This window comes from Cajanus cajan, chromosome 1 (assembly GCF_000230855.2).
Source record: "Cajanus cajan strain Asha chromosome 1, NIPB_CcT2T_4, whole genome shotgun sequence".
Classification (NCBI taxonomy): domain Eukaryota; kingdom Viridiplantae; phylum Streptophyta; class Magnoliopsida; order Fabales; family Fabaceae; genus Cajanus; species Cajanus cajan.
Window position 1 is genome coordinate 86,872,644 of NC_138517.1, and position 14,375 is coordinate 86,887,018.

General features: G+C 28.3%; 2 protein-coding genes across 3 annotated transcripts; one reads left to right on the forward strand and one right to left on the reverse strand.

The window, feature by feature from the left end:
- Positions 1–34: 34 nt before the first annotated feature.
- LOC109811561 (pathogenesis-related genes transcriptional activator PTI5) lies at positions 35–8,528 on the reverse strand. Of its 2 annotated transcripts, none has more exons than XM_020375338.3 (2): positions 7,934–8,528; positions 35–523 (listed from the first exon to the last, which is right to left on the reverse strand). In XM_020375338.3, exons 1-2 carry the CDS (start codon positions 8,378–8,380, stop codon positions 491–493), a joined length of 480 nt encoding a protein of 159 aa, XP_020230927.2. In that variant the 5' UTR covers positions 8,381–8,528; the 3' UTR covers positions 35–490. The 2 variants fall into 2 exon arrangements, with proteins under 2 accessions (XP_020230927.2, XP_020230928.1); XM_020375339.3 differs by lacking the exon at positions 35–523 and adding an exon at positions 7,522–7,710 and having other exon boundaries at positions 7,934–8,526.
- Positions 1,904–3,195, forward strand: LOC114916695 (ethylene-responsive transcription factor ERF091). Its single transcript, XM_029274008.2, has one exon. It carries the CDS (start codon positions 2,130–2,132, stop codon positions 2,946–2,948), a length of 819 nt encoding a protein of 272 aa, XP_029129841.1. The 5' UTR covers positions 1,904–2,129; the 3' UTR covers positions 2,949–3,195.
- Positions 8,529–14,375: the final 5,847 nt, after the last annotated feature.

Sequence of the window (14,375 nt, forward strand, 5' to 3'; positions counted from 1 at the left end):
GGGGAACCTCATATGGTTTTTTCCATTGGATCATACAAAGAGGCAATACACAAAACAAACCGAGCCCAAGACCATTAGAAGTGTAGCCCATATAGCCATAGGGATAGTAATTTCGATGTCAAACCACACAATCTGAAATGTGCTTATGCTCAAGTCAATGTTACCTAAATACTGAGGCTGATTCAAATGCACTGACTAAACCCATTTTAAATTCTTTCACCAAACACACAAAGTTGAACACATGGTTCATCGAACCAAGAGCGTAGCGCCGCAATTGCATTCACCAGCGATTTGCTTTAGTTCTAAGAAGCTCTTAGCCCTCCGATTGTGGCGTTCTAGATGACAATTTTTTAAGGCCCAACCGTGTGCATACCATAGTTTCGTGTTTTTTTAATCCATCACTTCTATAATCAAAACCCACCATTCTTTCGCCCCAAGAAATTCTCATTGTAGATTCCTTCACGCCATCTTCTTTTGATTCGGAATGGCTTCACAGCAGTGTTCTATATCCGCTTTCTTTTACCTTTCGAAGTCAAATAAATTAAACTTAGACAAAAAATACTTCTACCAATAATGGATATAATAAGTGATAACCTCGTGAACAACCGAGACGAAAAATAAGTCCATAAATTATCCCACTAGTAAGATTAAGGATTTTTTTGTTTAAACTTAAAAATAAGTGTTTTTAAACAAGTACTTTTATAAAAAAAATTCTTTAAAAAGTATATAAGAGTTGTTTCCTTAAAAGAAAAGTAGAAACTTACTTTTTTTAAAATAATAAACAAAAAGTTTAAACAAACACATTATAGAGGAGGGTTCATGTTACACCGCTCAATAACTTTATATTAAATGTAAATTTTGAAAATTCAACCATTAGATTGAAAGTTCATATCTTTTAGATCATATATATCAAATTTTGTTAAAATTGAACAACAACTTGAAGGTAATCAAAGTGTTCATATTTTAGTATATTTTGAAATGTATATATTACGTCAATTTTGTTTTATGAGAATGAAGTATCAAATCATCTTAGATTAATATGAAATTTGATATATATGATCAAAGAGATATGAACTTTCAATCTAACGGTTGAATTTTCAAAATTTACATTTAATATAAAATTATTGAGCGGTGTAACACTTTGTAAAAGTTACACCGATATCGTTTGAACCCTCCTCATATATATATATATATATATATAAACAATACTTATTTTATCAAAAACAAACGTTTTTATATAAAAATAAATAAATAATAATAAATTATATATAGTTGTTTTTTTTTAGATATAGAAAAGTAGCCCTGAGGAAGGATTTAATATAAGTTTTATTACATATGTCAGTAATTTGACTAATTAATTATTATCAATTTAAATAAGATGGAGTAACTCCAAGCAACAAAGCTCGGGTTGATTTACGTGATCAATAAAAAAGAATTTAATAATCTATGATGATTATGTCATCAACTTTTTCACAAATAAATTAAATGCTAGTGCCCTTCATTCTTTTACCTTTTGCCTGGAAACAAACAAGGAATTTTCACCTAATGATGTCATGATCCCATGCAAGGACTATTATTATTCGCTACGCTAAGCCTAGTAATAAAATTCGTCTAACTTACATCCCCGGTAAATAATGTTTGACTTTGACCTACAAAACATTAAATTAGTCCTACCAAACTTATAATGGTTGCAAACTTCGAAATAAGGCAACAAAGTCCACCCTTGCCAGCTTTCAGATGCTTCTGCTTCTCTGTTTCGTAATGTTATATCCATGAAATTAAGGAACGTATTCTAATACAACGCACACGGTATGCAAAATCAGCATGGGATAAAGTCCCAAATGATTGAACCAGTACACAAGTCAAGAAGGAAGCAATAAAAAAATGTGCTCCACTTTTATTAAATGCGTCTTAATGTTGAAAATATTGAAATCCTCCATTAATTTCGTTGGTGCGTGTATTAATGCACAAGTTTCCAATTCGGTTTCCATTCATTTATCATATCAAAGCAAATCTTATGAGCTGTCAAAACAGCCTTTCACATTGCATCATTTGCATGTCTAGCTTTATATATATATTCACTCGTATAATATCACTTATTCCCTCCCTTAGCTTCATTAATCACCAACATGGATATTCATAGTAACCATGGTGCAACTTCTGAAGGGATTCTTGAGAATGTGTGGGCCAAAATCATGAGCAGTGATAGAAAAGATGGTAGAAAAGGTGATGCAGCAGAATCTTCAAACTCTTGGGAAGAATTGCCTAGTCTTGATGGAAGAGAAAGAGAAGGGTCCATGGAAATTCTACAAAGGCTTCCAAGTTTAGGGAGGTGGATATCAATGGGAGCTGATTTCTGGGAAGAAGTTTTGGATGGTATTATTCCACCTAAGGCAAGCAATAGAGAAGATTCTAGCAATAACGATTTGGAAATTGGAAGAAGTGCTACTAATCAATCTAATAAGGTGGAAGAAGATGGTGTCATGAGAAGAGATAAGAGAATTGCAAAACACTACAGGGGAGTTAGGAGAAGGCCATGGGGTAAATATGCTGCTGAGATTAGAGACTCATCCAACAAAGGTGCTAGGGTTTGGCTTGGAACATTTGACACTGCTGAAGAAGCAGCTTTAGCTTATGACAAAGCTGCTTTGAGGATTAGGGGTCCCAAGGCATACCTTAATTTCCCACTTGAGATGGTTGCGAGTGCTTTAGGATCATGTGACCACCACAAAGGAAATGGTCTTACATGCACATGCATAGGGAACAAAGAAAAAACTATCAAGAAGAGAGGATCAAGGGAAAGGGAAGCATTTAATGATATCATGAATGAACAATCTGCAACAAAAAAGGTGGCAGGCTTGGAATGCATGGTAGAAAAAGAACTAGGTGTTTTTGTGTTTCAGGACTTGGGAAGTGATTACTTGGACAGTTTGTTGTCTTCTTTTTGACAAAATCCTCACCATTACAATAGTTGATTAGTCACATATAGAAATATTATAGTGATTTGTCTCATATTTTGCATATCTTTTGCTGTATTTGTCCTCAAACTGCCATGTTAACGATTTGGCAGAATAATAAAATGCCTAAAAAGATCATGATTAATGTGTATAGTAACATTTTGGAATGTAGATTTTTGACATTTATATAATTGAATGTAAATGAGGTCATGTAAGGGATATGGGCAGTAACTTTTCACTATTTTTTTATCGGATAAATATTTGTCTCGTCTTTATCTCTATATTTATGTAGATATCAGTTGAGTGAGTATTATATTTTTTTTTAATATCTATAAATATTCACCAATATACATGGATACTTACTAAAAAATCTTTAAAATATTTAACAAAATATTTTAATTATACATTTTAGTTATTTGTATGTTTTTTTCTTTTTAAAGTTATAAAAATTTGTATAAAAGAAAGGTTTGAAGAATATAACTAAAATTTAAATAAAATTTGTATAAAAAAATTTGAAGATTATAAAATTTTAAATTTAAATATTCTTCACAATTATAGTAATAAAAATAAATGGATTTAAAAAACTGAATTTTAAACATTTAATCATATAATTTTAAAGTTCAAATTGTTAAAATAAAATATTATGATTATATATAAATCAAAATAAAAAATAATAAAGTATGATACTTAATTATTTAGTCCAAACAAAATTAAATTATTCATACAAGTTCAAATAAAATTAAATTTATACAAGTTTAGATAAATTGAATACTAACAGTACGAGTATCCGCAAATACGGATACAATATTCATTTTTTACCTATTGCGAATTTTATTCAGAAATGTCTATGAATGCAAATTTTTTTGACATCCCTACTCAAGACTAATGATATATATGTGTGTGTTGGAGGTCAAAACTCACAGTGTTATTTATTAAAAAAAAACATTCAATTTTTTCCCATATTTTTATTAAATCATTTATCATATGTGTTATTAGGAGCCATTGTTATGGTTCAATTAGTATTAAATTGTTCATAATAATGTGATTATATTATTAACAAAATAGGCTTATTGATTAGTCTGTACTTTACTTCTATCTATCTTTTCTATCATACATATTCTTTGGTAAAAGAAATTTATAATATTTTTAACTATTATACTTTATTGTTTAGTTAATATTTATTAAAAAATTCAACCCCTTATATATATAATCTTGTTTAAGTCCCGTCAAATACTAAATATAAACAACTCTTTTGATAGAAATTAAACTTTGGTTCATTGTGTTGTGTGTAATAATTCCTTCTAATCCATCCCTCTTCGGTCGCACATTTATCTTTAAACCATAGAAACATGAAAATACTTTTTTTTAGGAAATTCATTCTGCCACTGTGAAATATTAAATCATTTAGAAGACAAAAAAAACCAATTGGAAGTATCTTTAGAATTGGACTGTGCATGCAATAGATTGGTGTCGATTAAGACCGTTGCAGTAATTTTCATTTAAATGAAGGACCACCACACCAAACATGTACATGACCCAATTATATATAACCCGTTTAGTTTTTCTGGATCTTAGTGCAAAGGCACAAAAACTTAATTTAAAAAGATTGTTCTTTCTATATGATTAAATAATTTCTGGTTTGAGTTTAGAGCTAGCTAGCTCTTTGGAACTTTCTTTCTAGTGATATTCTTGATGAATCATCTTTATTGCTTTATTGCAATTTGATTTTTCTCATTTTTGGGGGGGACCTTGATTATTATGAGCCTGAAATGGGAAGAAAGACTTTAGAAAACTCTCGTTATTTCCTAACAGTTGGGTGAATAAAATTGTCGCGATATCAGTGATGATCACTTTGGGGACCATATATACAAGTTGCTCCGAGTTAGGCCAATCCTGTTTGCTTTAATTAATTTGTTATGTCAATGTTCACGGCACATATACCACCACTATTAATTCCGCATAATTTTTCCTTTTCTTTCTTTCATTTTTAAGGTGAGATTTATGATTAGTCTTGTAAAGAATGAGAAAATATAACATTCCAAAATGAGAAAAGGGTTCCTCAAAAGAATGAAAAAAGGAGATTTCAATATATTTTTTTATTGTCTTTGAAGTACAATAAAAAAGATTGAGTGTGTTTTGTGAGGTATATTATACAGAAAGAATTGGTCCCAATACAAGAATCAATTATGCTCATAATTGGTAATCTATTTAAAAAATAATAATTGTAAATTCAATTACTCTTTTAATTCCTATAATTTCATAAACTATATTTATATAGATTGAATGCTTTTAATTATTGAGATTAAAAAGTAATGTTCATAAACTATATGGAAAAAATAATTAAACTTAATTATAATTATTTTGATTATAATAAAAGGAGTGTGAACAACATACTTTTTTTTTATGATTTATATAATAACTAAAATTTATTGAAAATATAAAATTACTGGTCAACTCATTAAATAAGAAGTAGAGTTGCACAAAAAAATTTATTTTTTAATAAATTTCGGTTAACAATAAAAAAATTATTTAAAAAAATTTATTGTTAGCCAAGTTTTCTACTGATAAATAAATTTAATTATCGATAAATTCGGTTTACATTCACATCAGTAAAATGATAATTCAAAAATATAATATATTTTTTATGTATCTCAATTCGTTGAATCATATATTGCATCTTATATATTTCATTCACTCATTTTTTTTTATTTTAATTGAAAATATTTTAAAGATCTAAATATGTTTTTAGTCTCTTAAATTTAGGATAAATTTGTTTTTGATCTCTTAAATTTAAAATTATTGTTTTTAATTCATGTAATTTAAAAAAAATATTATTTTAGTTCTTATATTCAAATTTTGTTTAAAAACTTATCAAATATTATTATAGAAAATCTACCTATCGGTATCTCTATTAGCGAAAATATCACATTAAATCTAATTGACATTGCATAATCGTCTTAATTTGTCATTTTTAGATATGTTATTGGTAATCTAAGGATTAAAACAAAATTTTTAAAAATTATAAGGATTAAAAATAATAATTTTAAATTTAAAAGAATTTGAAGAATTAAAAACTATTTCAAATAACTACTTACTTTGTATTTGGATAGAAAGAAATGGAGGGGATGGATTTTTTTTAGAAAATGAGAAGAAAATGAAGGAAATAAAACATCATATTTAATTTTGGTTCTATTCTAATATCAAAATTTTAAGAGAGAGAGAATATTTTAAATGTAACGTCTAAAATAGAACTGACATGATCAAGTTAACTTCTCCGCATACATATTCGATTGAAATACATATTTTCATAATGGGTAGATGAAAAAAACAAAAAACAAAATCCATCGAACCAATCTGCAAATATGTATTTCGGTCATATATGTTTGAGTGTTGGGTAAATTAAGTTTGAAAAATAAAATAAAAAATAGTAATAATAATAATAAATAAAGGCTTTATACAAATAGTTTTGGGCTGCACCCGATCGAATTGCTAAACAAATAAATCTAAATTATATACAATTGTCATGCACTTGTGTTAAAACTTAACATTTTTCAATATTAATAATTATTGTTCTTCAGAATTTATTCTCCGTAACCCATCACTTTTTCTCACACGCAATAAGGGAATGCTTAAAATCTTTCATGTCTGCACTGAACTTTTCATCTTTTTAGAACTTTCACCGGTTAATTGTGGCCAACGGTCACTTTCTTGGGCTGAATGGAGAGCTATATTCTTAAATTAAAACAAATTTATAGTTTTAAAAGGGAAGATCAATTTTTTTTAATTAATAATTTCAGTCTTCTATTCCAAAATAAAGATTTAAGTTTTCTAACTTTAAAAATAAGTAATTTTGATCATACCATAGTTTATCTTTAATATTAACAATGACATATTATTATTTTAATAATGTGATATTTAATGACATAACATTAAAAAATAAAAATGAAAATAAAAAAAAAATTAAAAAAAAAAACATATTTTGATGAGTAATAGATACTTATTTTTTTTATTGAACTACATTTATATGATTTTTTTTAATATTTATTTATCTCTAAATGTCAAATTACTAAATAGTGAAAAAGTTATGAATCAATCATTAATGTTAAATAGAATTAGAAAATTAAATATTTTTATTCTAAAATAAAAAACTAAAATTAATAATTAACAAAAATAAGAAAACCAAAAATACAGTTTAACATAAAATTTATTAATATTTTGTTGGAAAAAATAAAATTGAGCTTGAATCCTTAAGTTTGATCTAAATATCTCTTAATGATTGTTAACTAAGTTCTCAAACAAACAAAACCAGTGATCAACAAAATGATAAATACTTTACATTTATAATACAGTTGAAGAAAAATAAAAACGAGTTTTAGTCTTTAATTTTTCATTCTCAAATCAAAATTTGAGAGAGAAATTAGTTAAATTTCAAAGGATAAAGAATTAGAGAAAAAGGAGGAGGGGATAGCATTGAAAGCACGAGCTTGACAAGAAGAAATGGAAAACGATTTTTGTTCTGTTAGTGTCGTTAGGTGAGACAATGATATTGATTTTTGCAATATAATAAAATACAAACTCAAAATTCAATATTAATGAATGCATAGATGATGTGACATTCATCCCTAACAAATATTGAGTAGAGCAGTTTAACTAGAGCCTCCATTGAGAATGAAACAGGCGTTCAGAAAAGGAGATCCACTTGACATTGTTGCATCGCTGTTAATGTATAGGCCACTATCTAAATGTACAGATTCTGGGGACCCATTATTAGCCATAACAGACACTAATAAATAAAATAAAACAAAGCGTAAAAAGTAAAAAGACACGAAGGGTTTCAATTAATTAATTTTTGTTGTCCTTTATGACAGAGAGAGATGGAAATAATAATGAAAAAAAGAGATGGTTTGTAGAAATAGAATAGTACAACATTTAGTCTAGGTGGTGGTGGTTTGTGAGTGAGAGGAATCGTTATTTACCTTAGAGGAGGAAGAGGTTGCAGCAGTGGATTGAGAAGGAGCGAGAATTTCAGCGGGGAAATTGAGGAGAGCCTTGGAGCCTCTCATCTTGAAAGCGGCGCGGTCGTAAGCCATGGCGGCTTCTTCGGCGGTTTGGAAGGTGCCGAGCCATATTCGGGCGCCGTGGCGGGCGGAGTCGCGAATCTCGGCGGCGTATTTGCCCCAGGGGCGGCGCCTGACTCCTCGGTAGTGTTTTTTGGCTATGGGCCTGGTGGGCTGGAGGCCCAGTTGGGGTTGGTGGATGATGTTGGTGAGAGCGAGGGCATTGGCCTCGTTGAGGACTTGGTATATTACCATGTCCTGTGGGTCGTTCTCGTTGAAGGGTAGTGCCTCTGATTGGAATTGGGGTTGGGAATGGGATAACACCACCACGCCTGATTCTTCCTCGTACTTCTTCTTGCTTCCCATGTTTCTGTTTTTCTGTCAACCCATTTGGTTTTCAACTTCCCATATATCTATCGAATAAATGGGAACAGGAACAACACTCCACTTCCTTAGTTCCTTTCCCACCCTTTCTCTCTCATTGCCATCACTTTTTCTTCATAATTACAATATTGCACTTCACTAACCATCGTTTCTAAAACCTAATAATACATCTTCCTTCCAATCATACACTTCCTATCATATTAATATTATAGATTTATACATTAACTATTTCTAATTTAATAGTTGAATCATTCAAATTTGATATAAAATATGAGTTATTAAATAGAATAAGTTTATCAAGACTCGTTTACCAAAACAAATTGTCTATCAAGACTTGTTTACCTAAACTCAAAATTTAAAATCTTAAACCCTAAACTTATCTATCAAGACTTATTTTTGGAATAAGTGGATTCCTTCTCTCTATTTTTATATTTATTTAATTGTTTCGCACCTAATTAATTAATAGTTGAAAAGATAATATTAATGATTTGAAAACTATGTTTGCTCATCTTCTCTAATCATAATTAGAGTAAAACAAAGTTTATCTTATTAATTTTTTATATTTATTATTTTTTGTCAAAAAAAAGTATTAATTGATTAATTAGTGGAATTATAGACAAAATAATAGTTAATTAATAGTTTAATGTAAACAATAGACAATTAAAAAAACATCTTATAAAAATGGATAAGCAATAAAGTGAAAACGATCTTTTATATAAAAGATAAGATAGTATTAAAGTGAGTAAAGAAAATGAGTCCTATATTAAAATACATTAATAACACGTTTGGATGAGAAATTATTAGGTAATTCAATGTTTATGGATCCAGCTAATTTGTACATGACATATTTTAAAATTTTTAATTTTAAAAATTAATAATATTTTAATTCCATATCATGTTATAAAATTTAAATTAAAAAAAAAACTAAGAACAGTATATAGGACCACTTGATTTATCGTGTTTAGATTGTGAAACTGGGTCCACGTCGTCAAAGTAAAAGTTACTGCAATTTTTTTCCTTCTCAAATTGACATGTTTTATTTTTGTAGAAATAGGAACTTTCCCAACACGTACTGCACCAAACGCACTAAATTAAATACAAATTAAAACATTAATTTGTCATTATCACATTTTAATTTAATCTTCACAATATAACTTATGATGATGATCATAACACGAAGTTTTTAGTCCTCTTGTTTTATTTGGGACCTAGCTAGTCCCATCACAGCACCAAAAGAAAATCTGTCTTTCTTTTTTTCTCCTCTAGTTTTTCGCAACATGAATCACGACGCTAGACAATAACAAAGACGAAGAAATATTGCAAACATTTATAATGTGTATGGCTTACTTCAATAATTCAATTAATGTAGGAGTCAAGTAACCCTTATTAAAAAGGACAAATACTTATTTCTTTCATAATCTCGCGTGTTCTCCACATTAATGATCGATCCTTGTCATTTTGATTTGCTTTAACAAAGAAAAATGTGTAATAAAATTGAACACTCAATTAGTTTTTTTTTTTTTTGTTATTATGCTACTAATCAAGGAGGATGAAAATGACTGCGGACATGTTGATGCCCATTTGATTGTGGAGTTTAACGTTAAAACGACACGTTATGTATAAAGTTTTACTATGAGATTTGATTGTGTCAAAATTGGTTCAAAATCTTTTGGAACCCATCTATAAAGTAACACAAAATCTTGTACAGAAGATTAATCTCGGATTTTCTAAAATGAATGAATATACAATATATAGTGTGATGTTACCTTTTCAGTTGTTAAGATTTAGGCGTGGCACCTGAGTTGGAAAGAAAACGAGATCAACGAACACGACAGAAATTGACAACGGTGACAAAAAATTGACAAAAACAATATTTACAATCCGAATAATTGACAACATGGGTGGTTTTCCATGGGCAAAGAGTGAAATTACAATTGATTTGTCATGACAATTACATTCAAGTGGCAAACATACGTGTGCCTTTAATCTATTTAAAGTAGGTAGGTATTATGGAAATTAAGTAATTTGTGAAGAAAAAGAAAAAGAATTTTGGATCTCTATGCTGTCGTTGTACTGAGAATCGATGGCTATATTTAAGCTTTGTTCAACCGTGTTTTGCAACTAGGATTATTATTTCAACTTTATAAATTGTAATGTAGAAAAAAAAAACAAGAAAAAGTTTTATATAACAAAAAAAAAAAAAAACAAGAAAAAGTTTTATATAACAAAAAAAAAAAACAAGAAGAAGTGTTTGAGATTGATTTGGGATACATTTCATGACCTGTCTGGTGTTGTGAAACAGCTGCACACCATTACGCCAAATATAGAATGACAATAATTTTATTATGAATTTAATTATAAGATCATAAATTACTACTGTGTTCCTTTTTAATATGTTGATTTTTTAATAATTTTTTATTTACTTTTCATTTTTAAAATTTAATACTACATTAATTATTGTTTTTTCAGTTATACTATTTCCTCTCACTTAACTTTTAATTAATTTACACTTACAACTAACATGTATTTATTGTGAAAAATGAAAAAGCATAATAAAAAAACATTAAATTAGTGTATAAAAAATAAAAAAAGATTGTTATGTTTTTTTGGATTGTGTATAACAATTTAAAGGACTATTAAAAAAATAGAAGTAGTAATTAATACGGAACTTCACTTTGTGGTTCATTTTAAACTGTAATGATCTTTTTTCTAATTAGGAAAAATATCTTTTCATTTACGGGAAAAGCGAGGGACAGAATATGGAAAGATGCAAATCATTTCCTTTTTGTAGTAACTAAATGGGAAAAGAATCAAATATATCAGAGACTAACTAGTGTGAAAGAGGTTTTTAACTAATAAGCAATTTGAATAAAATGACAGAAAGAATTTTATCTACAACACATATCATGTCCACAACATTTCCACTTGACATATGGTAATAGTGCAATAATTCTAAGCAAAAACATAATTGAGTCATTTAAATATATTTATTATTAGCATAAAATTACTAAAACACTATCTTAACAATAACAAAAACAAGCATATCACTAATATACTCGGGACTTCATTTGACAACATCAATTTAATTTATAAGGTAAAACTTGACTTTAATTATTCTTAATTTGAATTTTTCAATATTTGAAAGTTATATTGAATTAAAATTAAGTTTGATAACATTTTCTTTAAGGAAGAACTTATTTTTAGAGAGTGAAGTTCATATAACCTTTTTTAATTAAAAGAACTTGAAGCTATATGAATTTATTTCTACAAAGTGTTGCTGAAAAATATCATAAAATTGGGAGGGGTAAGTTTGTAATTAGTGGGGAAATCAATGGCAAAAGCAAGGGGGCATGACAGGTCAGCATATGCCAGGCCCATTCACATTTGGCAATGACGTCATCAAGGCCGTCATTTTCTCTTAATATGACGTAATCTTTATGGAATATTTGGAAGAATTCCTACGTGTATGACGTCACCATCCGATGAGAGCGGGTGTGGATTAAAAAAGGTGGGTCCCACAGTTACTAGAAGTCCTATACCAGTCTTTGATTCTGACTTTTCACCCCACTTTCATTTGTTTCTTCTTTTTTTTTTTTTTAAATTATTTGCCTATTTTATTTTATTTTTTATATCAATTGTTTGGTGCCCGTTAAGTCTTTGACCTTTATAAGACTTTTACTTTCATGATATTCTATTTAAAATCAATTTATGACATTTTTAATATTTCATAAAATGACATGTTGCATTTGCGGATTGGCCACCCAACCAATACATTATTCTCTACAATTTTTAATCCTTCTCGTGCTGGAAAGAGGTGTTAAGATTGGAGTTTTTAAATAAAAGTATAAGTGGAGTACACAACTATATACACATACGATGTTTGAAGAATAGAGAAAGGTTGCCATAATAGTTTCACGTGGTTGAATCTTGACCAAGAAAAGTGAACATGTTTGTAAATTTGTGTTATTTTTTACATGTTGGGTGTTTATGGAACAGTGTGGAGAGGAAGACAAAACCAAGTTTGGTATTGAATGTTCTTTGATAATAAAAATCTTTGAAAGCCTTTTCTCTTTCTAAATGCTGACAATTCAAAGTTGGGTTCTAATTGTAGTTCTTCAAAGTTTGACGAAGAACATGAAAAATAATTGTTCCAGTCCTTTTGCTTTTATATTTAGGGTAGTGGGGCAGTGGCCATGGGAAGACTGAAGAAAGATATATAGTTTGCTCACTGAATTCCATATCAGTTGCTTCTAGATGAATGAGTGCAAACGCTTTAAAAAAAAAAAAGAGAAATCGTAGTATTTTGGACCAGTTAGCCAGATCAGAAAGCAAATCTGGATGATAAATAGGTTGTTAAAGTTAACCGGATACTCTTTCAAAATTTAGTAGTATTTGATTGAAGGGGAAAAGTATTTTATTTATTCAATTTTTTTTTAAGGAAGAGAGAGAAGTAAAATCTCTCATAATCCAATTTTATTGCCCCACATTCTAAAAGCTCGTTTTCCCATATTTATTATATATACATTTTAAAACGTTCATGAATATACCAAATTGAGTGTTCATTTACAGAAAAATCAATTGATATATTAAAGTCATTCACAAAAATTAAGATATACTTTAAATAATTATAAAAAATAAATAAATTTAAATTATTTAGTTATAAATATTATAAATTCATATGTCTTATGTCATTTTTCTCATATTATAAATCTGACTATAATTAGAAATTATATTCTATTTTTATTATGATACATTGAGATTTTAATATTTAGTCTTATTGAGTTATATTTTTTTTTAAGATAAAAAAGATTATAAAAATGATTAAGTTTACATATTTTTAATTAGAGTTAATCATATATACACTGTCCGTGTAAAAAAAATTTACACTAACAGTCAATTATATCTTTTAATTGTGTCATGTCACTGTTAAAAGTAAATGTGTTTATAGTGACATGACACAATTAAAAAATATAATTGGTTGTCAGTGTAAAAAAAACCTTACACTGGCAGTGTATAGATGATTAACTTTTTTAATTATCACAATCCCTCCTCACTATTTTTAATTTTATTGAGATTAACATAATAAATTATATATTAATAATAATAAATTATAAAAAAAATAATCGTATTATTAATTAATTTTTTGACTTAAATTTATCATTGCAATCAATAAAATTTATAATTGTACTAACAGTTAGACTCCAATTAAGTTAATAAGTTATTATGGTCGTATTAGACCATAAATGAAATTTTTTTTTATTCATGTAAAAAAAATAGATTGTATTTGTTTCTGATTTATCTTTCAATCTGACAAATTTGAAAATTTTATCGATAAGTTTTATAAATTTAATTACTTTTTTTATATGACCTGAATTATATGCATGTAACACAAACATATTTTTTATATTTAATTTTTAAAATTTTAGATATACATCACTATAAATAATTTTTTGATTTATCAACCTCATTAATATTGCATATTTCAATATGACAACAGACGGGGTAAAAAATTACGTCTTGACTGATTTGGAGAGCTTACTCCTTAGTAACCAACATACAGGTCATTCATTGATTTTTCTACAACACTTCAACTATATCATTCTTCGGTTTTTATTAGAGGCAATAAGCTATTTTTTTATGAGTTAGATTATGACAAATTATCTTTAGTAGTAAATCACACAAAAATTGACATCTTCTATGACTTTGGAACAAAGGACAATTTATGACGAAAGGGTTGTTGATAATAAACCTAGTTTTTTTTTTTATATAATTTTTTTTGGTTCGTCCCTGGAGTATCCAGGGCCGACAGCAGTGACTAACGTTGGAGGTACCTCAAAGGGTGGGATAGCTGACCTCAAGATTTAATGAGGCTGCATACACAAGGCAGGATTCGAACTCCTGACCTTGCTTAAGCGTAGATCAACCCCTACCGCTGAATCACACGCTTGGTAGTGGGGGAATTGAAAAAATATTTATT

Excerpts from the sequence above, each read along its gene's own strand:
- LOC114916695 (XM_029274008.2), top strand. The coding sequence starts at position 2,130 with ATGGATATTCATAGTAACCATGGTGCAACTTCTGAAGGGATTCTTGAG.
- LOC109811561 (XM_020375338.3), bottom strand. The coding sequence starts at position 8,380 with ATGGGAAGCAAGAAGAAGTACGAGGAAGAATCAGGCGTGGTGGTGTTA. Across the intron at positions 524-7,933 it reads CAACCTCTTCCTCCTCTAAG|GTAAAAGAAAGCGGATATAG; the intron begins GTAAATAACGAT and ends TGACTTCGAAAG.